The 20,422-nt window shown below is 38.0% G+C and overlaps 3 protein-coding genes across 6 annotated transcripts; 1 reads left to right on the top strand and 2 right to left on the bottom strand.

The window, feature by feature from the left end:
- Positions 1 to 13: 13 nt before the first annotated feature.
- On the top strand, positions 14 to 4,052 carry LOC105790150 (myb family transcription factor PHL6). The gene is made up of 8 exons (XM_012617592.2): positions 14 to 112; positions 238 to 726; positions 843 to 1,065; positions 1,173 to 1,249; positions 1,356 to 1,395; positions 3,378 to 3,459; positions 3,561 to 3,630; positions 3,774 to 4,052. Exons 2-8 carry the CDS (start codon positions 262 to 264, stop codon positions 4,050 to 4,052), a joined length of 1,236 nt encoding a protein of 411 aa, XP_012473046.2. The 5' UTR covers positions 14 to 112; positions 238 to 261.
- On the bottom strand, positions 3,866 to 8,389 carry LOC105790149 (protein REPRESSOR OF SILENCING 3). 4 transcript variants are annotated; one of them, XM_012617590.2, is made up of 6 exons: positions 8,135 to 8,389; positions 7,828 to 8,052; positions 6,437 to 6,853; positions 6,030 to 6,329; positions 4,991 to 5,918; positions 3,866 to 4,002 (listed from the first exon to the last, which is right to left on the bottom strand). In XM_012617590.2, exons 1-5 carry the CDS (start codon positions 8,339 to 8,341, stop codon positions 5,001 to 5,003), a joined length of 2,067 nt encoding a protein of 688 aa, XP_012473044.1. In that variant the 5' UTR covers positions 8,342 to 8,389; the 3' UTR covers positions 3,866 to 4,002; positions 4,991 to 5,000. The 4 variants fall into 4 exon arrangements, with proteins under 4 accessions (XP_012473044.1, XP_012473041.1, XP_052491056.1 ...); XM_012617587.2 differs by lacking the exon at positions 3,866 to 4,002 and adding an exon at positions 4,050 to 4,333; XM_052635096.1 differs by lacking the exon at positions 3,866 to 4,002 and adding an exon at positions 4,345 to 4,469.
- A 1,025-nt stretch (positions 8,390 to 9,414) lies between these two features.
- LOC105790147 (uncharacterized) lies at positions 9,415 to 14,922 on the bottom strand. The gene is made up of 8 exons (XM_052634430.1): positions 14,696 to 14,922; positions 14,203 to 14,389; positions 13,220 to 13,452; positions 13,060 to 13,152; positions 12,893 to 12,994; positions 12,107 to 12,464; positions 11,500 to 11,637; positions 9,415 to 11,415 (listed from the first exon to the last, which is right to left on the bottom strand). The coding sequence occupies exons 1-8, from the start codon at positions 14,920 to 14,922 to the stop codon at positions 9,664 to 9,666; spliced, it is 3,090 nt and encodes a 1,029-aa protein (XP_052490390.1). The 3' UTR covers positions 9,415 to 9,663.
- Positions 14,923 to 20,422: the final 5,500 nt, after the last annotated feature.

The raw sequence follows: 20,422 nt of genomic DNA, 5'->3' as shown, positions 1-20,422 counted from the left end.
TTTGCATTTCTTTTTCTAATTCAATAAATAACCTCAGCCTGAAAACCTCGTAGCAGAAGCTGAAGAATCTGTGTTTGTGCTTTTTCCTGAAATTAAGCTTTCAACTTCCAAGGTCTGATTTCCTCTCTTTCTCTCTTTTTGTTAAGCGTCAAATCAATATCATATGTTCATGTATTACACATATATATGATAATCCAAAATGCTTAATCCAAGTCATGGTATTTTGTTCTTTTGCAGTATATCACAAGTGTAAAAGGAGCAATGCAAACAAGCTATCCTGGACCTTTTTCTGTTCATAAGTTCCTCAATAGTGACCCAATAGCGCTTTATTCAGCATATGAGAACTCACCAAGTCCTTATTTTATGCTACAGCACCAACAAGAAGAAGCCCTTGCACCAATATCACAACCAGCAATGTCACAGCCCCATCCTTATAGGTTCAATACCAGTTTAAACCAGTCATGGTTACCGAATTCAAAGACCGGAAACCATGATGGAAACCGAAGATATAATCAAAAAGTTGCAGTTTGTGACCCATCTCTTTGTGGTGAAAAAGATGATTTCATGGCATTCACTCATGTACCAGCATCAAGTCCTTGTGGCAGTCCTCAAGGTTCAATGTATGCAAAGCAGAGTTTAACATTAAAAGAGAAGCTGCAATTGCAATATTTGACTAAAGAGCTTGAGATTGATGTGAGTGAAAGTTCACCTCTTGGCCTTGATCAGGTAAATGTGTATATATATATATATATATATATATATATATATATATATATATATATATATATCATGTTTAACGATAAAATTACCATGGAAATCTAACATCCATCTTATATAATTAGGAAATACATGAAGAAACTCCACAAGTTTCTTCAGATCAAGGGATACATCAATTGGGATTTAAAAGAAACCATGTTACCTCAATTGTTAACATGGATGGTTATATACATTCAATGAATCAACAACATACTGATGCTATGGCTGCACACAAACAAAGAATAAGGTGGATACCTGAGCTTCATGAACTTTTCTTAAATGCAGTGGATCAACTTGGTGGCCCTGACTGTGAGAACATATATATAAACCATCTTTTGATTGATCATCATGAGCTAATATCTGGGTATTCTTTTGTTTTTAAACTTAAAATTTTTTTTCTATGAAATCATATATAGGTGCTACACCAAAGAATATTTTGAAACTTATGAATGTTGAGGGTTTGAGTATCTATCATGTCAAGAGCCATTTGCAGGTAATTTTGAGGTAAATTGTGTATATATGATGGGATCTTCATGAATGTGTGTGTATATATATAGTGGTGATTGTATATAATGTTTCTTTGTATATCTAATTTGCAGAAGTATAGACTTGCCAAGGGTGTTTCGGAGCTGAAAAATGGTAAATATCCAACTATTCTATGAAGAAAAATAAATTATGTTTTATGTTGTATATTTGTTGAATATAATGTTGTTTTCGGGTTAAAATATTACATTGATCCGTAGTTTTTTTTTAATTAGATTTGTAGTTATCTTTTGGGGACCAATTATAATTATTGTAGTGGATTTTGAATAAACTTTAGCATAAGAAAGAGTATTAGGATTTAGATAAGGATGATAATCTGAACTAAAATGACTGGTTAATAATACACTTATAAATATTCTCTCTCTCAAGCCCAACAATTGGTATCAGAACAATTAGTTTTAGGGACTTAAGCTCTTAGATGCATTTTTTGGGAGTTTTTGAAAGAAAATTTTATCTTCTTTGTTAGCACACAACCCTAAACTGTCAAATTCTAGAATCGTGAGCTCAAACAGTTTTTCTCTACCTCCTCTATTTGTTGGTGAAAATGAAAACATACTTGCAAGCACATGTCTTTTGGGAACTGGTGGAAATTGGTAGAGATCAATCACCATGAGGACCAATCCAACTATAGTTCAGGTCAAGCAACATAATGAGTGTGACAAAAATATATATATAAGATAAGGTCATGTCTGTAAAATAAAGTTTCTTATATTATTTTCACAAGAATCATGACTTGTGAGATACCAAAACAAGCTTGGAATAAGCAAAAAGAGGAATTTTAAGGTTCAACAAAAACCAAATCAAGAGATTTTGGAGAATCTAAAGATGAAAAATAATGAAATTGTCAAATAGTATTCAAATAAGATTATGGTCACTTTTAACAATATTAGGTTGCTTAAAGATGAGTTTCGTGATAAGAGGATTGTGGGAAAAGTTATTATAACTCTACCAGAGTGATACAAGTCGAAAATTTCATCTCTTGAAGACTCAAAATATTTAGCCAACATCTCATTATCAGAGTTAATCAATGCTGGTTACACTAAAGAGCAAATAAACAAGAAGAGCATGCTAAAAGAGTCTTTCAAACAAGAAAAGATGGATGTCTTTCTAACAAAGGAAAAAATAATTTTTGTGATAAGAGAAAGAAACAAGAGACGAAGACCGTGAAAGAGATGGTGGAAAGAGAAAATATTCATCTTGTTCATATTGTTAAAAGACAACTCACTTGAAGGGGTACTACTAATTAAACAATGGGACTAATTCTTGAAGAGCAATTTTTTTATATCACCACATTTTACCATTCATGAAGACTAATTCTTTCGGAGTTTGTGGTTATGTCTCTTAACATTATCATCCTCAAAGTTTGAATTTGAATTATCTCATTAGAAATGCAATACGATTTACCACTACACCCAACATTTAATGGTAATTTAAGAAATTTTTGATATTGCTAGAATTAGGTGGTTTAAAGAAACCAAACATATTAGCAATGCTCTTCCTCGAGAACATGATGAAGATGATGTTGAAGATTTAGATGGAAAGTTTTTTATGAGAGGTACCAAACCACTATAATGTAGCTACGAGTAGGGTTGAATATAATGCTCTTTTATTGGTTAAAATATTTTAATAATTGTAAGTAGTTTTCCATTTAAACTACATTTATAGATATGATGATCAATTATAATATTTGTAGTAGATTTTGGATAAATTTTAGGACGATTAGAATTTAAATAAGAATAATGATGTGGACTAAAATGATTGATTAAGTATTTAGAATATAATTTAAAGAATATTTGCAAGTGAGTTTCGATAAAACTTTTCCAATAATGAATATATAGACTTTTCACTTAAATTTTCTCACATATTTCGAAGATTATTCTCTCAACTCACACATAAGAAAATGTGTTAGACATGAATCTCAAACACGGTTACTTTAGAGAAAATAAAGAATCCTGATAACATATATCGCACACATACCATTTCCCATTTTACTCCTTTTCCCCTTAAATTTTTCATAAATCAATCTGCTGATTAAGCATATGCCAAGATCATGCACTTACTGCTTTTACACTTAGTAGATAAAGGAAGTTCAAGATTTGAAGAAAAGAGAGCAACTTTAATTGAAAGTGATGATCATCAAAGTGATGGCAACATAGAAAGGTGTGATCCAAATTCAAGTAACTTATAATTGTTTTTGAGTTATTAATTCATGGCACAAAATTAAGCACTAATATCATCTTTTCAATGGCATTTATTTGTAGGGAAGTCGATGTAGTAGAGACCTTGCAAATGCAAATTGAAGTTCAAAAGCTGTTGCATGAACAGCTGAAGGTGTGTTAATGTTATCTCATAGCTATACCATTTGAGTTTTTTTCTATATGAACATCCAACACTTACACTCGAATACGAGTAACGACAGCTCATGCTCTTGCGAACACTTTTTACCGGTGTTTTTCTCTTTTGGGGTTCAATAGGTGCAAAAGGAGCTTCAGCTGCAAATACAGCAACAAGGACAGCTCTTGAAAAAGCTTATGGATGAACGTCGTCGCAAATCTGGATCAGCCGATAAGAAAATGTTTCCAAGTGAAAACCCATTTTTATTTTCAGCTGAAACTGCCAGCTTCTTCCAGAAATCTGGATCAGCTAAGTCCATTACAGATTGTTCTTCTTCAACTCATTCACCCAAACATAAAGCCTCTGAAACTACTGAATCTGAACAATGTCAAAAGCGGCATAGAGGAGAAAGCAGCTAAAAACCAACATCCCAAAATAAATAGGAATAAGAATACTTTCTTTGTTTTTGTTGAGATATTTCTAACATGTTGAGAGAAGTCTTTTTAAGTCTTGTCCACCTAGAGTCGCGGACTCCTCGACATGTTTGGTATTGTCCTAAGTCAAGGTTTTGTCTCTTGACTTCGTCGAGGGTGGCAAAGGGCTTAGAGAGTGAGAGTACCTCGTCAAATTGAACACTCCCGCTCCGTGAATCCTGCCTCCGGCTCGGGCTGTCAACAAAATCGGGATACAAAACCCCCACCTATAACAATACTGAACGTGTTGGAAGTCCGCTAGCTCTGGACGGACAATACTTAGAAGATTTTTCCCAAAAGAGTCAGAAATCCCTCCACAGTTTTCACTATGCTAAAAGTCTTTGCAATGACTGAAAACAGTTCCTGCTTTTGTTTAAGTATTTCTGTCAATATTTTTTTTTTTTTTTGATAATTTGGTCATGTTTGTGATGAAAACTGATAATGTTTAGAAGAGATGCAAGACTTCTTTTGTGTCTTTATTTTAAAGAAATAAATTGTAATTAGGGTGCACAGGACTTTAATATAGGACTATAAATGAATAGAAAGCAATGGATTTGAGAATATTTGAAGAAATGAACAAATATCACAAATGAAAATGATGAAATCCTTGGTTTAATTGATACCATGAAAAGCATACCAAAGACTTTAGCTGGTTTTTCTAGGTATATTTCTATGGAACACAATGTCATTCAATAATCAGAACAAAGTCATTTCACTAGAACCACAGCACCTATGTTGTTCCGACTATTCATTTTTTTTCTTTCAAAATCCATATCTGAGTATGAAATTTTGACCCTTCAAGGATCCTCCAAATACATGAAAAGACTTCAAAAAATCCAAGCATACATGTATTCAACAATGAGACTTAAATCCGAACAACATACCTCAATGCTACTACATTGAATCGCCTTTTGTTTTCTTCTTCCGTGACCCTTTTAGGGCAGCCTTAGTTTTAGCCCATTCTTTCAATGAAGTAGAGCTTCTCATAAATGAACATGTCCCCCCCGTGCTAGTATCTACAGCAAAACCTTTGACTGGTTCAAAGTTGCTTATATTCTCAACAGCTGGGAGAGAAGTATTGTTACTGCCCTCAAGAGTTTGAGGGCTGGTTTTCGGAATACTCTCAACAGAGTCTCCTTGTCCAACACCTTCAGTTGTAAATCGGTCCATTTCGTTGGTATAATTTCCATCAGCAGACTGCACCACATCCTCACCAGTGGGCTTTGCAAGCTCTTGTGAAGTAGTAGTGCCAGGCAAAATTTGTGAGATACTAAAGGAATTGCTCTTATCACTTACCAATTGAGTCCATGAGGACTTGTGGAGCCATGAAGAACCTCTTCCTGTATTACTCGAAGTCATGCTAGGTTTATTTGGCTGAGCTTCTGCAATAGCATTCGCAATTTCCATTTTGTCTGACATCCCTTCCAAGTTCTCAGGTGTTGACAACTTGTCATTCTTGCTATCAAGAGTGTTGTCCACTTTGGGATCATCAAAAATGTGTTGTTCCTCAGTGGTATCAGCATTTTGAAGAATATTGGAGAGACTGAATGCACTGTCGCCTCTACCTCCAACAAGTGCCTTCCATGAAGACTTTTGAGACCACAAACAACTAGTACTCGACGGTTTGAGACTACAATCTTGTTCAGTCATTTGAGCAATGAGGGGTCCCTTCTCAGCAGGTACAGTGGAGACAGCTTCATTTCCATCCCTTTCTTTGGTAGAAATTAGTTTCATCTTCTTTTTAGGAAGTAAACGATCTTTCTTCTCTTCGCGCTCATTCTCAGTTGATTGTGTCTCACTCGGTTTAAAATTCTAGGTGTCATAGAAATATGAAGAAATTAGGACCCGATAGTACATATATACATAATCCTAGTAGCATATAAGAAAGCATCTACTCTGCACCAATCAAGAGAGAGGGTATACCTGTTTTGGTGATACCTTAGCACGCTTTGTGCTTCCTGACAAAGCCTTCCCTTTGCTTTCCGTTGACGCCACATTAATTACGAGGTCATCATCAGTTTCATCATCCTCCTCAAAACCTGCTTCAATCTCATCACACTGTGAATTCATTCTCAGTTGAGATGAAAGAGAAGTGATTTCATGTTTATCATCTCTGTTCGGTTTCCTCTTCTTTTCAGCATGCAAAGCATTCTTTTTCTGCAACTTGCTTGCACTCGGAATTGCTCCATCCTTCGAAACTTTGTTTTCACTAAGTCTAGTTTTCTGTGTGTCAAATAGAGCAAGAGAATGAAATTAATTACAAGGAGAACAAAACACTAACACACCATGAAATCAAACAGCTTTTTGCAGTAACTAACATCAGATTATACCTCAGTGGAGACTTTTTTAGACTCTCCGATCCTAGACATAGCTGTTCGTTTATTTGCATTAGAAACGACATTAATTATGAGATCATCATCGTCGTCATCATTTTCTTCCTCATTGGAGGGCAAATCCTTGACTGGTTCAATGAAATCGTTTCTTTCCTTTACTATGGTGGGCCTGCTAGTGTTGGAAATATTTTCCCTCTCAAAAAGCTTGTTCATTACTGAGCTCATCAAGCTAAGCTCTTCCTCATTCATGCCATCATTTATTTCCTCATGACGTCGAACTTCTTTTTGTTTCACAGCATTGAAGCGACCAGAGTGCTCTGCACAATCACAAAAATGTAGAGGAAAAGCAAGGGCTTCAACACGTTGGAAACTGTATCTATGCTTTCCAGTCCCACTAAATGGCAACGATTTTATCTGCACAACACGAAAGTACCTGTCAGTTGAGCTGGTCGAGTTGGTTTTAGATTGGATTAATTCCACTTTTAAAATTTTCAAGTCATTTTAGCGCTGGTTAGTTTTGAGTTTGGACCATTTCAAATTCAGTTCAATTCATGTTCATGTTGTTTCGGGTTTGGGTCATTTGAGTTTGCCAATCAGATTATTACCGGTTTGGATCACTTTGGATTTTTGTCATTTTGGGCTACTTGTTAAAGTCAATTCGGATTTGGGTTGGATGGTTTCAAATGTAAATGAGACACCAGTGCTTACAAGCTACTCAAACTCAACACGAATAAAACTCGAACTCAATTTGGTAATTATCGAGCTGAATTGGAGTTCAAGCAGTTTGAGCTATCAATCGAGCCAAATTATCAAGCTTGTTTTATTGTCCTTAATATATATTATTAACTCTAAGCTTAATTATCAAGCCGAGATCGAGCTTCAATACGTATGAGCTTAGTCAAGCTTGAGTTCAAGTTTGAGTATGAAAATTGATAAATGACCTTAATCAAGCTCAAGTAACTTGAATATATCTCAAGCGGAGCTCAAGCTTAAAACTAGACGCTCAATCGAACTCAAGCCAAGTATCGAGCTCTAAATTTTGAGTAGAGCTTGAGCTCCCGGGCTCGGCTCGATTTCACCCCTAGTACAGTTGACTTTTTATTATCAAATTGGGTTTGGATTCAGGTAATTATGGTTAGAATTATCCGGTTCCATATAAGTCTCTAATGACATCTATGGTTTCAGCTGAAGCTAAACAATTCCCTATAACATAACAAAGAACAATGTTACTTGAATTTGGGACTGGTATATATCCAACACAAGGAAATGGGAATGTTTAATTTTTTACAATTTACACACACATATATAGGAGAAACAACACAAACAACCGATTTGAGAGAGCAATTTGCAATACAAAATTGAAAATTTAAGTGAAAAAGAAACCTAACCTTTGATAATCTAGGAAAGAAGATCCGAAGCTGGTTGTTTTGAGAAACCTGAACTTTGTTTTTGCTATTGTTGCTATCTGAAGAAGAAGGCTTAGCTTGATGGCTTCCTTCATTAGCTTCATCTTCAGCTTCTGCCTCAGCCCATTCCCGTTTCAGGCGAATAAGAAAGTGTTCTTTAGCCTTTTCAAGCTTCAACTTGCCGCCTTTCCAAGCGCACCCATTATACTGTATTAATTTTCAAAAACAAATCAAACCATGAATTTCTAAAACAGTAACCCTAAACATACAGTGGTCAAAGATTTCCCACCGTGCTAAATAGCTTGGAGATGGAGTTTGAGGTAGATGGGAGGATATCGACGTATGCGAAACTGCGACCTTTGGTCCTTACGATGTCCACTCCTTCCACCGTTCCCACGGCGGAGAATATCTTCCGCAGATCATCGCTGTTAACGCTTTGCCCCAAACCTCCAACATGTATTCTTGTTCTAGTTGTGGCTGTGGGATCGGCCGCCATTGCCGGTCTCTGTGATTCTATGTCACAGTTTTGCCTTACTAAAGAGTAAAGGACTTACTTTTGGGTATTTCGGAACCTTTCGGGTTTGGGCTCTTTAAAGTTTGGGCTTTACAAATTACGATCCATTCATACGTACAAAATCTAAGTATAATTTATAATTGTATAATGGTTTAACATTTGTTTTGGCCCTTGTACTATAGTGAAATTCTCACTTTGACCCTTTAACTATTTTTCCGGTCACTTTGCCCCCTCTACTTTCATTCTATCCATTACATTAGTCCCTTGAACATTTTCGTTAAAAGAAAATCTCACATGTTCGCCTTTTGAAAATAGGCTTAATACATGTTTTTGCCCCTGTACTATAGTGAAATTCTCACTTTAACCGTTTTATTATTGTCCACATGTTCACATTTAATTAGCTTTAATAGCCACGTATTTTTTTTAATGGAAATAATCAAGAGGCTAACATAATGGATGAAACGAAAATAGAAGAGATAAAGTGACCCAAAATAATATTGAAATGAGAAATTCACTATAGTACAAGGACCAAAATAGTTATTAAGCCTTGCATAATTTATTTATTATATTTCATGCCATATTTTTATATGAGGAAACTCGAGGTATGTCAACTAAAATTTTAACACAAATCTTTTATCACTACATTTGTGGTTCTGTTGATATTTTATGTCATATTTATTTAAATTGTATTTATATATATTAAATTTTAGTAAATTAAATATTTAACTATTTATAAGATGATTGTGGTGATAGGAACATATTTACATTACACATGCATACACTAAATTTAAAGAGAGTTGCTCAAAAAAGACATATCAGTTACTCCTTGAATGCTCGAACCTTAACCACTAGATCAACCACCGGAGATGGAAGTGTAAATTTAAGTGTAGCAAAAGAAAAAACAAGAAACAAAGCCCCCGCGACGATTAAATAACATCATCATTTTGCAAGCTCTGCACTTTAATATGCATTCTGAATAAAATTTCGATAACAAGCAAGGCTTACAGCACAACTCTGCAACAAATCCTATTAAACTACTCATATGGGCAGCTCTGGAGTGGAAAAGCCAAATCAAGAACAAATATAATCCCTACTTACAGATTTCGATCAAGCCAAACCGAAGTCTAGATAAATCAAATATGTCCACATTGATGCACTCACAAAAATGGGCTCCTGCTGCTGGTTCTTTTTCCGAATCCTATCAAGGATCACGGTAGTTCATATGAATGAAATCAAATTGTTGTTGTCTGGAATCAGTTAAATTACTATAAACTCATTATGTGCTAGTCCTAGTCCTAACAGACTCAAGCAAGTGGTTCACTTGTTGGGTCTGTAGTTGGAACACTTGTTTCTTGGTTATCTGGTGTTAGAGATGGTACATCTGCCAATGGTTTATCTGTTGGTGTTGCATCTGCTGGTTTGTCATTGGTAGACTTTGTTGGATTACTTTCTACTGAAGCAGTCGTATGTTGATTGCCTGATGAGGAAATAGCAGCTTTATCATCTGAACCAGGTTCACTTGCTCCTGATATGGGTGGTGGTGCACCTATTGCTGCTGCAGCGGGTGCAAGAGGAGGTGGTGCTCCTATAGATGTGTGTGGTGTTGCATCTTGTGCACCATGAGGTGGTGATCCTATTGGTGTCCCTGATGCTACAGCAGGTGCACCAGGAGGTGGTGCTCCAATTGGCTTTCCTAGTGTTGCAGCTGGTGCATTGGGAGGTGGTGCTCCTATTGGCGTGCTTGGTGTTGCGGCCGGTGCACCAGGAGGTGGCGTTCTTATTGATGTGCTTGGTGTTGCAGCTGGTGCTCCAATTGACATTCCTGGTGTTGCTGCTGGTGCTCCTATTGGTGAGCCTTGTCTTGCATCTGGTGCAGCAGGGCATGGTGCTTCAGTTGGCGTGCTTTGTTTTCCGGCCGGTGCACTGGTAGGTGGTGCTCCTACTGGCATGCCTGTTGTTGCAGCTGGCGCAGCAAGAGATGGTGAACCTATTGGCGTACCTGGTCTTGCAGCTGGTGCACCAGGAGGTGGTGCTTCTATTGGCTTGCCAGGTGTTGCATCTGGTGCATCAGGAGTTGGTGCTCTTGTTGTCATGCCTGATGTTTCTGCTGGAGGTGATGCTCCTGTTGTTGTGTTTTGCTTTGCTGCTGGAGGTGGTGCTCCTGTCACCATGCCTGGAGTTGCAGCTGATGCATCAGTAGGTGGTCCTCTTGATGGCGTTGCTGATATTTCAGCTTGAGTGCCAGGTGGTGGTGCTTCTATAGGTGTGCCTGGTGCTGCAGCTGCTGCACTGGGAGGAGTTGCTCCAATTGGCATGTCAGGTGTTGCAACTGATGTACTGGGAGGTGGTGCTCCTATTGGCATGCCTGGTGTTCCAGCTGATGTACCAAGAGATGGTGCGCCTATTGCCATGCCTGGTGTTGCAGCTGGTGTGCCAGGAGGTGGTGCTCCTATTGCCATGCCTGGTGTTGCAGTTGGTGTGTCGGGAGGTGGTGCTCCTACTGGTGTGCCTGGTGTTGCAGCTGCTGTGCCAGGAGGTGGTGCTCCTATTGGCATGCCCAATGTTGCAGCTGTTGCACCTGGAGATGGCGCTCCTATTGGTGTGCCTTGTTTTGCAACTGCTTCCCCAGGAGGTGCTGCTCCTACCGGTGTGCCTTGTGTTGCAGCTGGTGCACTTGGAGTTGGTGCTCCTATTGGAGTGCCTGGTACTGCAGCTGATGCACTGGGGGGTGGTGCACCTATTGGTGCTCCAATTGGTCCACTAGGACGTGGTCCTTCTATTTCCAATGGTTTGTTCGATTGTTGCTGGGAAGTCTGTGTTGCAGGAGCAGAATTTTTCTTAATAACAATTGAAGAAGAGAGTGCTGACATCCCAGGAGGAAAGATTTCAATAGGTGGTTTCTTCCCTGCTTCTGACAAACTCCAAAGTTTCGGCTCAAGAACAGCCAGAAATGCAGCAGTAGCATCTGTCTTTGCCGTTGGAATGTGATCCACCTCCTTCTGTAACACTTTGTTCCAAGCCTCAACCAGGCTCTTCAATGTTGATCGTCCATGAGCCTGAAACAAATTTTAGACTGGTCAGGAAATGCAAGAAACATGGTTCGGATGAGTAACAAATTGTTGACATGAACCACGTCATACATGTGCATGTAAAACAGCCTCTGCAAGCATCCCAGTATCCTGCCATGCCTTTTCCATATGAGCATTATCTCCCAATAATGCAGCTGCAAACGCCGCTTCCCGTCCCAATCCGAGTGATATCAAGTTAGTTCCTAAACCCTGCAATAACATAGAATATCTTTACCAAACAGTGATCAAATCAAGAACGCCAAGTGCAAAGATGATAATGATAAACTGAATATTCTCCGTGACAATGATTACTTAATTCAAAAATCAAACAGAAAAATTAGTAAACTCATTCGAACTATTACAGAACTGCTAAAGACCTTTCTCATAAGTGAAAACTAAAACTAGAAAATTGCTTTAAACAAGGATATGGATATAAAATTGTTGCATCGACTCTTCATTTTTCTTAAAGTATCCATGTCTATAACCCGCAGTTGACACATTCAGACATGATTATGGATTATGGTCCTCAAAGGACACTCCAAGTACATGAAAAAGACAGAAAAAGTAAACATACCTGTGTTGGACACGTACCTATGTCCGACATTCACACCCGATCCTAAATAACATAGGAGATATATATTTGGATAGCAAGAAAGTATTAGAAATATCACCAACTTACACTCAAGCGTGTCAACTCTCCATGATTTGCAAGGCGAAGAGCCAGTCCTCTTAACTCATGCCCCAGTAAAGCTCCTTTCACTGAACCTGCAGTAGCTAACCTTTTAAGAGCTTCACGAGCAATGTCAACCTGGGCAGTAGCATCAGCTGCATCAATAAGGTCCAAAAACTCCTTTGCGAATTTTACTATGCCTTGCACAGCCTCAACCAAATTTTCCTTCTTAGCTGTTAGATTAAGGATATCATTCTTATCAAGCCCTGGGTTATCTTGTCCCATGTCCCTGCTGTTGCTCATTTTAAGAAGACACTGAAGAGCTCGTTTCAAATCATTACTCTTCATGGCTAAATCAAACTCTAACCTGTAAATATAGAATAGCAATGTAATTGAAAAAACAGGGATCAGAATGCAATGCAAGAATAACATGTGGTTCTTGGTGAACTCTAATTGGCACAAACATGGATGATGGTTTAATATGTGTATCGAGATTGATTATCTAATCTAAACTCTAACTGGTACAGCCCTTCCACCATCAACTTCCTTCCCTACATTTTTTAGCAAGCAGCGGCATTCCTGCAGGTTAATTTACAGATAGCCACATGAAACGATAGCTAATATGAAAGCAAGAATGCAAAGGCATGTGAGTATGTGAAAGGGAGAGAAAATCTTAACATTGAAAATTGTTATGACTGAAATAAAAGCTCATTTCAAATTTGAAATTGAAAAAAAAAAAAAAAAGCAGACATAATAACCATAAAAGAAATCAAATACAAAACAGGTAAGGCAAACCTCTTAGATATGCCAGGTAAATGAAGTGCTTCATTCGCATAGCCCATTCCAAGCAAAAATTGTGCTAAATCATCATGGTGTTCCCTGGCAAGCCGAATTGCCCTGCAAAGGAAAATAATGAGATTGCACAAAATTGGTCTCATTTGAAATATAAAAGAAAGCTATACCATTTCACTGCACTAACAGCATCTCCATAAGCAGCGAGACACCGACAACGAATTCCTGGATGGCTTAGGGACAAAGCATGCACGGTCATGTACCTATAAAAGTAAACTAATAAATGCTTTAGCAAGCCATTAAATATCTCAGAGTTGCAGGACAAGCTACCTATCAATGAGCCAAAGAACTCCATCTCTCACGCCAACCACAATTACTGGTCCGACTGGTCGCTTTTGCTCAGTTGGAAAACGAGTAACTGCTACTGAGACCCCTCCACCACCAACAGCTATCTCATTAACCTTTCTTTCTTCCATGTCATCCCCACCAACTTTAAATTTCTTTGGCAACGACAGGAAATGTGGCACAGAAGGAGCATGCTGGAAAGAAGCTAGTCGAACCACCTGACAAGCAAAAACATAGATGCAAAATAAAGACCCTTAATCAAATTGTAGACATTAAGGCATAGCATACTGAATAATCCACTATCTTGGGACCATAAGAGATAATTAATTACAGCAATAAGAAGTCAACTGAGTGCTAGCTATTTGAGTGTATTTCCTGTAATTTGTTCTTTTGACTAGCTTGGAATATCTTTAGCATGACAGAGCATCGTTGTCAAAGGTGCATGGTGCAGACTACATGCTAGAACCCTTACAACGGCAAAGGGGGAAGGTGCAAAAAGGTGCTTGCCCGAGTGAAGTAAGGTGCTCATTTCTAAGAATAATAATATATTGTACTTAAAATATCTAAAATGCTAAAATCCTAAAGTATATGATTTTGTTAATAAACATTAAATATTGTACAACATTACACAGCTTAATGTTCCAAAGATCAAGAAGTATCACAACTAACATCATCAAACAAAGTTCCAAGTTTTCTTCACTTCCATTTAGAACAAGAAAAAGAACCTAAAGAAACCAAAGGACAAATTAAGTCAAGCATAATTTTCTGCACCTTTTGACTTTAAAAAATGTACCCAGGCGCAAAAAGCATGTGCCTAATTAAAGTTGCCTCATCTGAAGGCTTGTTCATCTTGTGCCATAGTGCCACTGCATGTGCCTTGACAACATTGACAGGGAGTGTGCAAAGCACAACCTACACTAATGACAACCAACATAAAACTTACAAACAAGTTATATAAGAATTCTGACCTGTAACATAGGTGGTCTCAGTGTTATTTTTTCTTCTTTAGCAGTTTGGGGACCATCTACATTGATTAGAGCCAACTCTCCATGACCAGCAAGTGCTCTTGCCTGTGCCTCTCTTAGCTTCATCTCTTCTTTTCTCTTTCTTGTTTCTATGTCAATGGGTGCAACTCCAGCATCCACAAAAACACATCTGAAAAATGCAGCATATTACATACGCACTGCAAAACTACTACTCTGCCCCTGTAGCATTCCGGGGGGGGAGAGTATTAGGCCTTAGGACATCAACCAGAAGGAAATGGAGCTTTATGAATAATTTTCAATGCTTTGACTGACATAAATGCTTGAAATTGGCATCAATTTTATTATATTGCTCAAAGAAGGAAATAAGAGGATAATTATCCAGCAAAGAATGTAAATCTCAACTGAAATAAGTAACTTTCCACAAACTTCCAACTTAATATAAACAAAAAATTCTGAAAAAGGAACCATATCTTACTCGATAGTAGTTGGTGTAGCCACAAACAATTGTCTCCGCTGCCAAACTGCTCCAGTGGCATGACTAATTGCAACATCTCCAAGGCATCTATACTGGGGGCGCAATGTAGAGATGACAATATAACGCTGATAAGCAAGAGCACAATACTCAACGGTTTGGTCCCATGCGGTCCACTCTGGCTGAGGGAGAAAACTACCTACTGGTTGACAAGTTTCCCAACTGTACATTATCACTTTAATAATTATTATGTTAAAGAAAAAGAAATGGCATTCTGTCTTTCTCAACTTATGGTAAAACTAAAATATGCATAAAAATGGAGTGGATATTAGGCAACATAAATATCTCAAAGCAATTACTTCAGGACTAAGGGTAACAGAAAAATTGGAACTAAACATACAATACATATACAAAGGCTGGTTCAGGAATTCAAGTTAAACAAGACTTCTAGGTAGTCGATTCTGGAGTCTTGTTCAAGTGGTGTCATCCCACATCTATTATGGGTTTTCTAGCATTTTATATTAAAGCTGGGCCCTCCATCCAATACCGATCGCTTTTAAGTTGGATGCTTTAACGAGGGATTAGATTCCAAATTATATTATGTTGTTCTTCCTGCCTGACAGCATACGATGTCAACAACCCTAGGTGAGGTTGTCGACATGTAGGCAATGTTAGCAATTGCACATGATTAGCCTACATAACCACCCAACAAGGCACTCCACTCTATGAATCGCCATCTCCTCAGATACTCAGGCTCACAGGAGAAAACCCCACCAAAAACAATATCAGATATGTTGAGGTCCAACTCATGGTCCTTAACAAGTTATAAGTCAAGGACAATGTTAGCAATTGCACATGATTAGCCTATTCAAGCGCTCAACAAGTTATTTTCAAAGACTCAGTTTAATTCGTTGTTTTGTGAAGTTTGTGAGTATGCTAAATATAGTAGGAACTCTTATCCTTTGAGGAATAACATAAGTATCATTCCTTTTATTACTATCCACTTTGATGTTTGGGGACCAACTCGGCATACCTCATTGTCTAGTAATCGATGGTTTGTTATCTTTATTAATTGTTGTACAAGAATGACTTAAATATATTTATTGAAGTCGAAGAGTGATGTATTTGTGTACTTTCAATCTTTTCATAAAATGATGTATACTCAATTTGATGCTAAAATACAATTTTTTTAAAATTGATTATGGTACAAAGTACAACTGTGACGACTATTTGGAGTGTTTTGCGATAATTCATTAAACTAGTTGCCCAAGAACTAGTGCTCAAAATGGATTAGGGGAAAGAAAGAACCGGCATTTGCTTGAGGGAGTTAGATCTCTCATTTTCACTATAAATCTGTCGAAACCATATTGGGGGTGATGCAATACTCGTAACTGGTTACCTTATAAATAGAATGCCTCTAAAGGCCTTGATTACAAAAGTCCCTTAGAAATCTTAAAAGGTAAAAACGAATATATTATTCCAAGAATGTTTGGATATATTTGTTATGTTCATGATCGGAAAGCTGAAAAGTTAGACCCACGAGCACTTAAATGTGTGTTCATTGAGTATTCTCCAACATAAAAAGGATACAAGTGCTATCGGCCTCCTTCACGACATGTCTTTGTTAGTATGAATGTCACTTTCAAAGAAACTAGGGCTTACTATGATCTACACAAATCACCTCTTTAGGGGGAGAATGATAGAGAAGAAGTGATACCTAGCTCAATAACCTTGAAAAAACTTGTCCTAAGAGAAAGAATGGAGTATCAAACTCTAGAAGGTCAAGAAGAGGCTACTGTAGAAGAAATAGAGATTGATGTTGAGGGGGAGATTGTGGAGTGATTGGATAGACCGAATTTGAAGATGTATTCAAGGAGGCATGGAACAAAAAAGGCCATCATGCAACCTACTATGCGCCAAGAATCTTCTTCTTCTGGTGAGTTACCCTTAAATCACAAAAAAACCCTATATGGGCTAAAACAGTCTCCTAGTGCCACGGGCAACAGTTCAAAGCCTGTGACCATCGCACCAAATACATCCACTGAAGGTCTATTACTCAGATGGGGATCATTTGGCTCACGAGAACTGGCCCGATTCAAAGAGCTATTGGAGAAGCCTGTCAGATTGAAGCCTAGTTGGCCCGATGATGAAGACATAATAACTTAGGCTAATATGGTAACTAATCTTAGAAGATAGAATGAATCATATATTGTAAAGATTAGATTAGATTTAATATGACATATCTTGTAAATCCCTAAAATAAAACGATATGGTTAATCTCGTCCGTCGATGTAAATGTATCTTAACCGTCAGTTTTGGGGAAGCTCAGCTATAAATAGAGAGCCTCCCCCTCAGTTGTACTCACTCCATTCATTGTTTCATTATTCTTTGTGAATAAGAGAATTGAGAGCATTTACTCAAACACGTTGCGAGCGCTTTTTCTATTGTTATTTGGTTTAGCTTCTTTTGGCATAAATCGCTCACGATCTTCAATTTGGTGCTTTAGAGGAGTTCTTAAAGAATCCTCACTTAAGTTAAGGCTGACTTAGGCGAGTTTGGACGAACGGGTCGCCTAAGGCCGCACGGATCGCAAGAGAAAACTCTATCCCCATGACAAGTGGTATCCGAGCTGTTGGTTCAAACCAAGTGATATCTGAGTTATTGGTTCAAAGGTACCATTGGGATGTCGAAAGAAGAGTTCGAACAAAGGTGGACGAGGAAGTCTTTGAGGGAGACATTGTCGACAGTAGAGGAACGTGTGGGTAAACTCAAAAGATCCATGCAGGATGTAAATGAGGCACTCGATGGGGTCGAAGATCGCATAGCAAATTGGAAGGAGCAATCTAGAGACTATGTAAAGATGTCTCTTGATTCCATCATGGATAAGGTAAACGAGTTGTTTAATTCACACAGGGATAAGCTGTTGGAAAGGAATAATGCTCTTGAGGCCATGATGATGGCTTTGAAGGAGGAAACAATAGCCACGACGATGGCTTTGAACACAAGAATAGAGGAGCTCGAGGGACACAAGAATGGAGGAAACAATTTCGAGTTAAACGAATCGAGTTATTCGAGTTAATCGAGTTATTCGAATCAACTCGAATTTTTTTTTTCGAATTTCGAGTTCGAATCGAGTTGAGTTTTCGAATTCGAATAACTCGAATAATTCGAATAATTCGAATATCAAACTATAATATTTGACAGTTTTACCCTAAACTCCCAAACCTTTTTACTTTTCCCTCAAAATTTTTACTCCTTCCCACTTTCCCCCCAAAACTTTTACTCCCCTCCCCTCCCAACCCCCCAATCTACCCAAAATCCATTTCCTACCAAAATTTTACTCTCCCATTTACTTTTTCTCAAAATTTTACTCCCAAAAACCCTCAAAACCTTTTATTTTCTCTCAAAATTTTTACTCCTTCCCACTTTTCCCCTAAAACTTTTATTCCCTTTCCATCCCACCTCCCATCTACCCCAAACCTTCCCCCTCAATTTTTTTAATATTTTCCTCCAAAATTTTACTCTCCCTATTTACTTTCCTCAAACTTTTATTCTCCAAAACTTTTATTTCCCCCTAAACTTTTACTTCTCACCCTTTACTTTCAAATAAAAATCAAAATTATCCAAAAAATCACTAAACATAAATAGTAATAATTTTATTTATATTTACTATTTATATTATTAAATTAAATTTCACATTTTATATTATTTATATTATTGAATTGTTTAGTCATATTGAATATTTATATTAAAATTGAATTATTAATTATGCCATAAAATATTCGTGTTAAAATTTTATATTGCTATCAATTTCACATTTTATTTTTAAAATAAATTTTATTAAAAAATCATATTTTATATTTAATATATTTTTAATTCCAAAATACATAGTGACAAGAATCAAGATAATTGAAACAACTAAGCAAGTAAAGAAGCTAACCAAGATATAAAAAATTAATAAATAAATTATGAGGTGATGAAAGTTAATAAAAATTTGATTAAGGTAGACAAATTTTATTACGATGGGTGACAACGGTTACAAGGACCCAAAATTATTTTTTAAAATTTAACTCGAACAAATATATTCGATTCGATTCGATTCGAATTCCATCTCACTCGACTCGATTCGAGAAAACTTCAAATAAAGTTAGGATGATAAAATGAGATTCGAAAACTCGATTAACTCGAAAATTTTTGATTCGATTCGATTCGATTCGATCGAATGCTCACCCCTAGACATTACGCTTTTATGGTGGCGAGGCTGGACCACAGATAAAAGGCAAGATGAGATTGGGATGTAGCAAGAGTTCCAATGCGAATTGAAGGGACAATTTTACCCAAAATTTGTCGAGGAAGAAGCTCGAGAAAAGTTGCAAGGGATAACGCAACGGGGCACAGTGGGGGAGTATGTTCGAGAGTTCAAGGAACTCATGCTCCAAGTTTCAGAGGTGACCGAAAGAGAAGTATTACTTGTTTTTTAGAATGGATTGAAGTCGTGGGTCAGACAGGAGGTGGAACAAAGAGGTGTCCAAAAACTGTCGGAAGCCATGACGGTAGTTAAGTCCATGGTCAAGCTTGGTCTAGGGAAAGACAAGCTTGGGTCTTCCAAGTCCGAGAAAAGGGGCGTATGTGAAATGGATCACAAGGAAGATATTGTTGATGGCAATGGCAAGGGTGACAATGGTGGTAATGGGAAACCACGAGTTGGGAATAAGAAACCCAAGAGGAAAAGGGACAAGCTGAAATGCTTTCTCTGCGACGGTCCACACATGTTGAAGAAATGTCCGAGGAAATCCATGCTTAAAGAGAAGTCGGTGGGTAAGGCTTTGGTATTTGGTTCGAGCGCAAGGGGTATCGAAGCCAAGGAGGCCGAAAGCGAGAAGAAGCCAGTGGAGTGCTTCTTGTGTCATGGTCCGTATAGGTTGCGGAAGTGTCCGAGGAAGTCTGTCATCGAAGGGAACGATGTAGCAAACAAAGAGCCCAAGAAGCTTGGTTCGAGCAAGGGAAAAGTCGAAGCCAAGAGGGTAAAAAGGAGTAAAAAGAAGCGAGTAAAGTGTTTCTTGTGCCGTGATCTATATGAGTTGCGGAACTGTCGAAAGTAAGCCGGAGTCAAAGGAAAGGCAATGTCTGAGCTTGGTGAGTCATCGGAGGGGCTTCCACCCAAAGAAAAGGTGAGTTTGTCATCAGACTTAGAGGAAAAGTTACGGTGAAAACAGTAAAGCTGGGACAAATGAGGCTCAAGTTGAGTGAAGCGTCGGAGTTGGCCGAGTCATCGACAAGGCTCCCATCTATGGGAGAGGTGGGTGGTGCATCGAACTTCAAGGAAAAAGAAGTGATGCATGAGGGATAGTTGACCAGAGTAAATGCAAAGGTACATTCCGAAAACTTTAATAGTGTGTTGCATTCTAACTTGTTGACTTAGCGAGAACGTAGGGGCCCTTTCGAAGTTCTTGAGCAAAGAGGCCGAGAGACTGTGGGCAAAGCGAAGCCAAGTGTGGTGAATCAAGAGGATTATGTTCGAGTAAAGTTAGAATGTGGACAAGAGAGTGACATAGCTTCTTGTCATCGAGATGTACAAACGAGTAAGACGGTTTGAGTTAAGAAGCGACGTAAGCCGAGGTAGAAGTCCCGAAGGAAGGGAAAGGCTAAGGCGTCGAGACGAGATCGAGGCAAATCAAGTCAGTGCCATTCGGAAGTCGCAATAAGGACGTTACAAGAATAGGTAGGGGA

Source organism: Gossypium raimondii, chromosome 8 (assembly GCF_025698545.1).
Source record: "Gossypium raimondii isolate GPD5lz chromosome 8, ASM2569854v1, whole genome shotgun sequence".
NCBI classification, from domain to species: domain Eukaryota; kingdom Viridiplantae; phylum Streptophyta; class Magnoliopsida; order Malvales; family Malvaceae; genus Gossypium; species Gossypium raimondii.
The sequence above is the reverse complement of the archived record's forward strand: the minus strand, read 5'-3'. Positions and strand labels throughout refer to the sequence as shown.

Excerpts from the sequence above, each read along its gene's own strand:
- LOC105790150 (XM_012617592.2), top strand. The coding sequence starts at position 262 with ATGCAAACAAGCTATCCTGGACCTTTTTCTGTTCATAAGTTCCTCAAT. Across the intron at positions 1,396-3,377 it reads TGTTTCGGAGCTGAAAAATG|ATAAAGGAAGTTCAAGATTT; the intron begins GTAAATATCCAA and ends TACACTTAGTAG. Across the intron at positions 3,631-3,773 it reads TGTTGCATGAACAGCTGAAG|GTGCAAAAGGAGCTTCAGCT; the intron begins GTGTGTTAATGT and ends GGGGTTCAATAG.
- LOC105790147 (XM_052634430.1), bottom strand. The coding sequence starts at position 14,922 with ATGTACAGTTGGGAAACTTGTCAACCAGTAGGTAGTTTTCTCCCTCAG. Across the intron at positions 12,995-13,059 it reads GCTGTTAGTGCAGTGAAATG|GGCAATTCGGCTTGCCAGGG; the intron begins GTATAGCTTTCT and ends TTTCCTTTGCAG. Across the intron at positions 11,638-12,106 it reads GAGAGTTGACACGCTTGAGT|GGTTTAGGAACTAACTTGAT; the intron begins GTAAGTTGGTGA and ends ATGTTATTGCAG.
- LOC105790149 (XM_012617590.2), bottom strand. The coding sequence starts at position 8,341 with ATGGCGGCCGATCCCACAGCCACAACTAGAACAAGAATACATGTTGGA. Across the intron at positions 6,330-6,436 it reads CTAAAAAAGTCTCCACTGAG|AAAACTAGACTTAGTGAAAA; the intron begins GTATAATCTGAT and ends TTTGACACACAG. Across the intron at positions 5,919-6,029 it reads CTAAGGTATCACCAAAACAG|AATTTTAAACCGAGTGAGAC; the intron begins GTATACCCTCTC and ends TATGACACCTAG.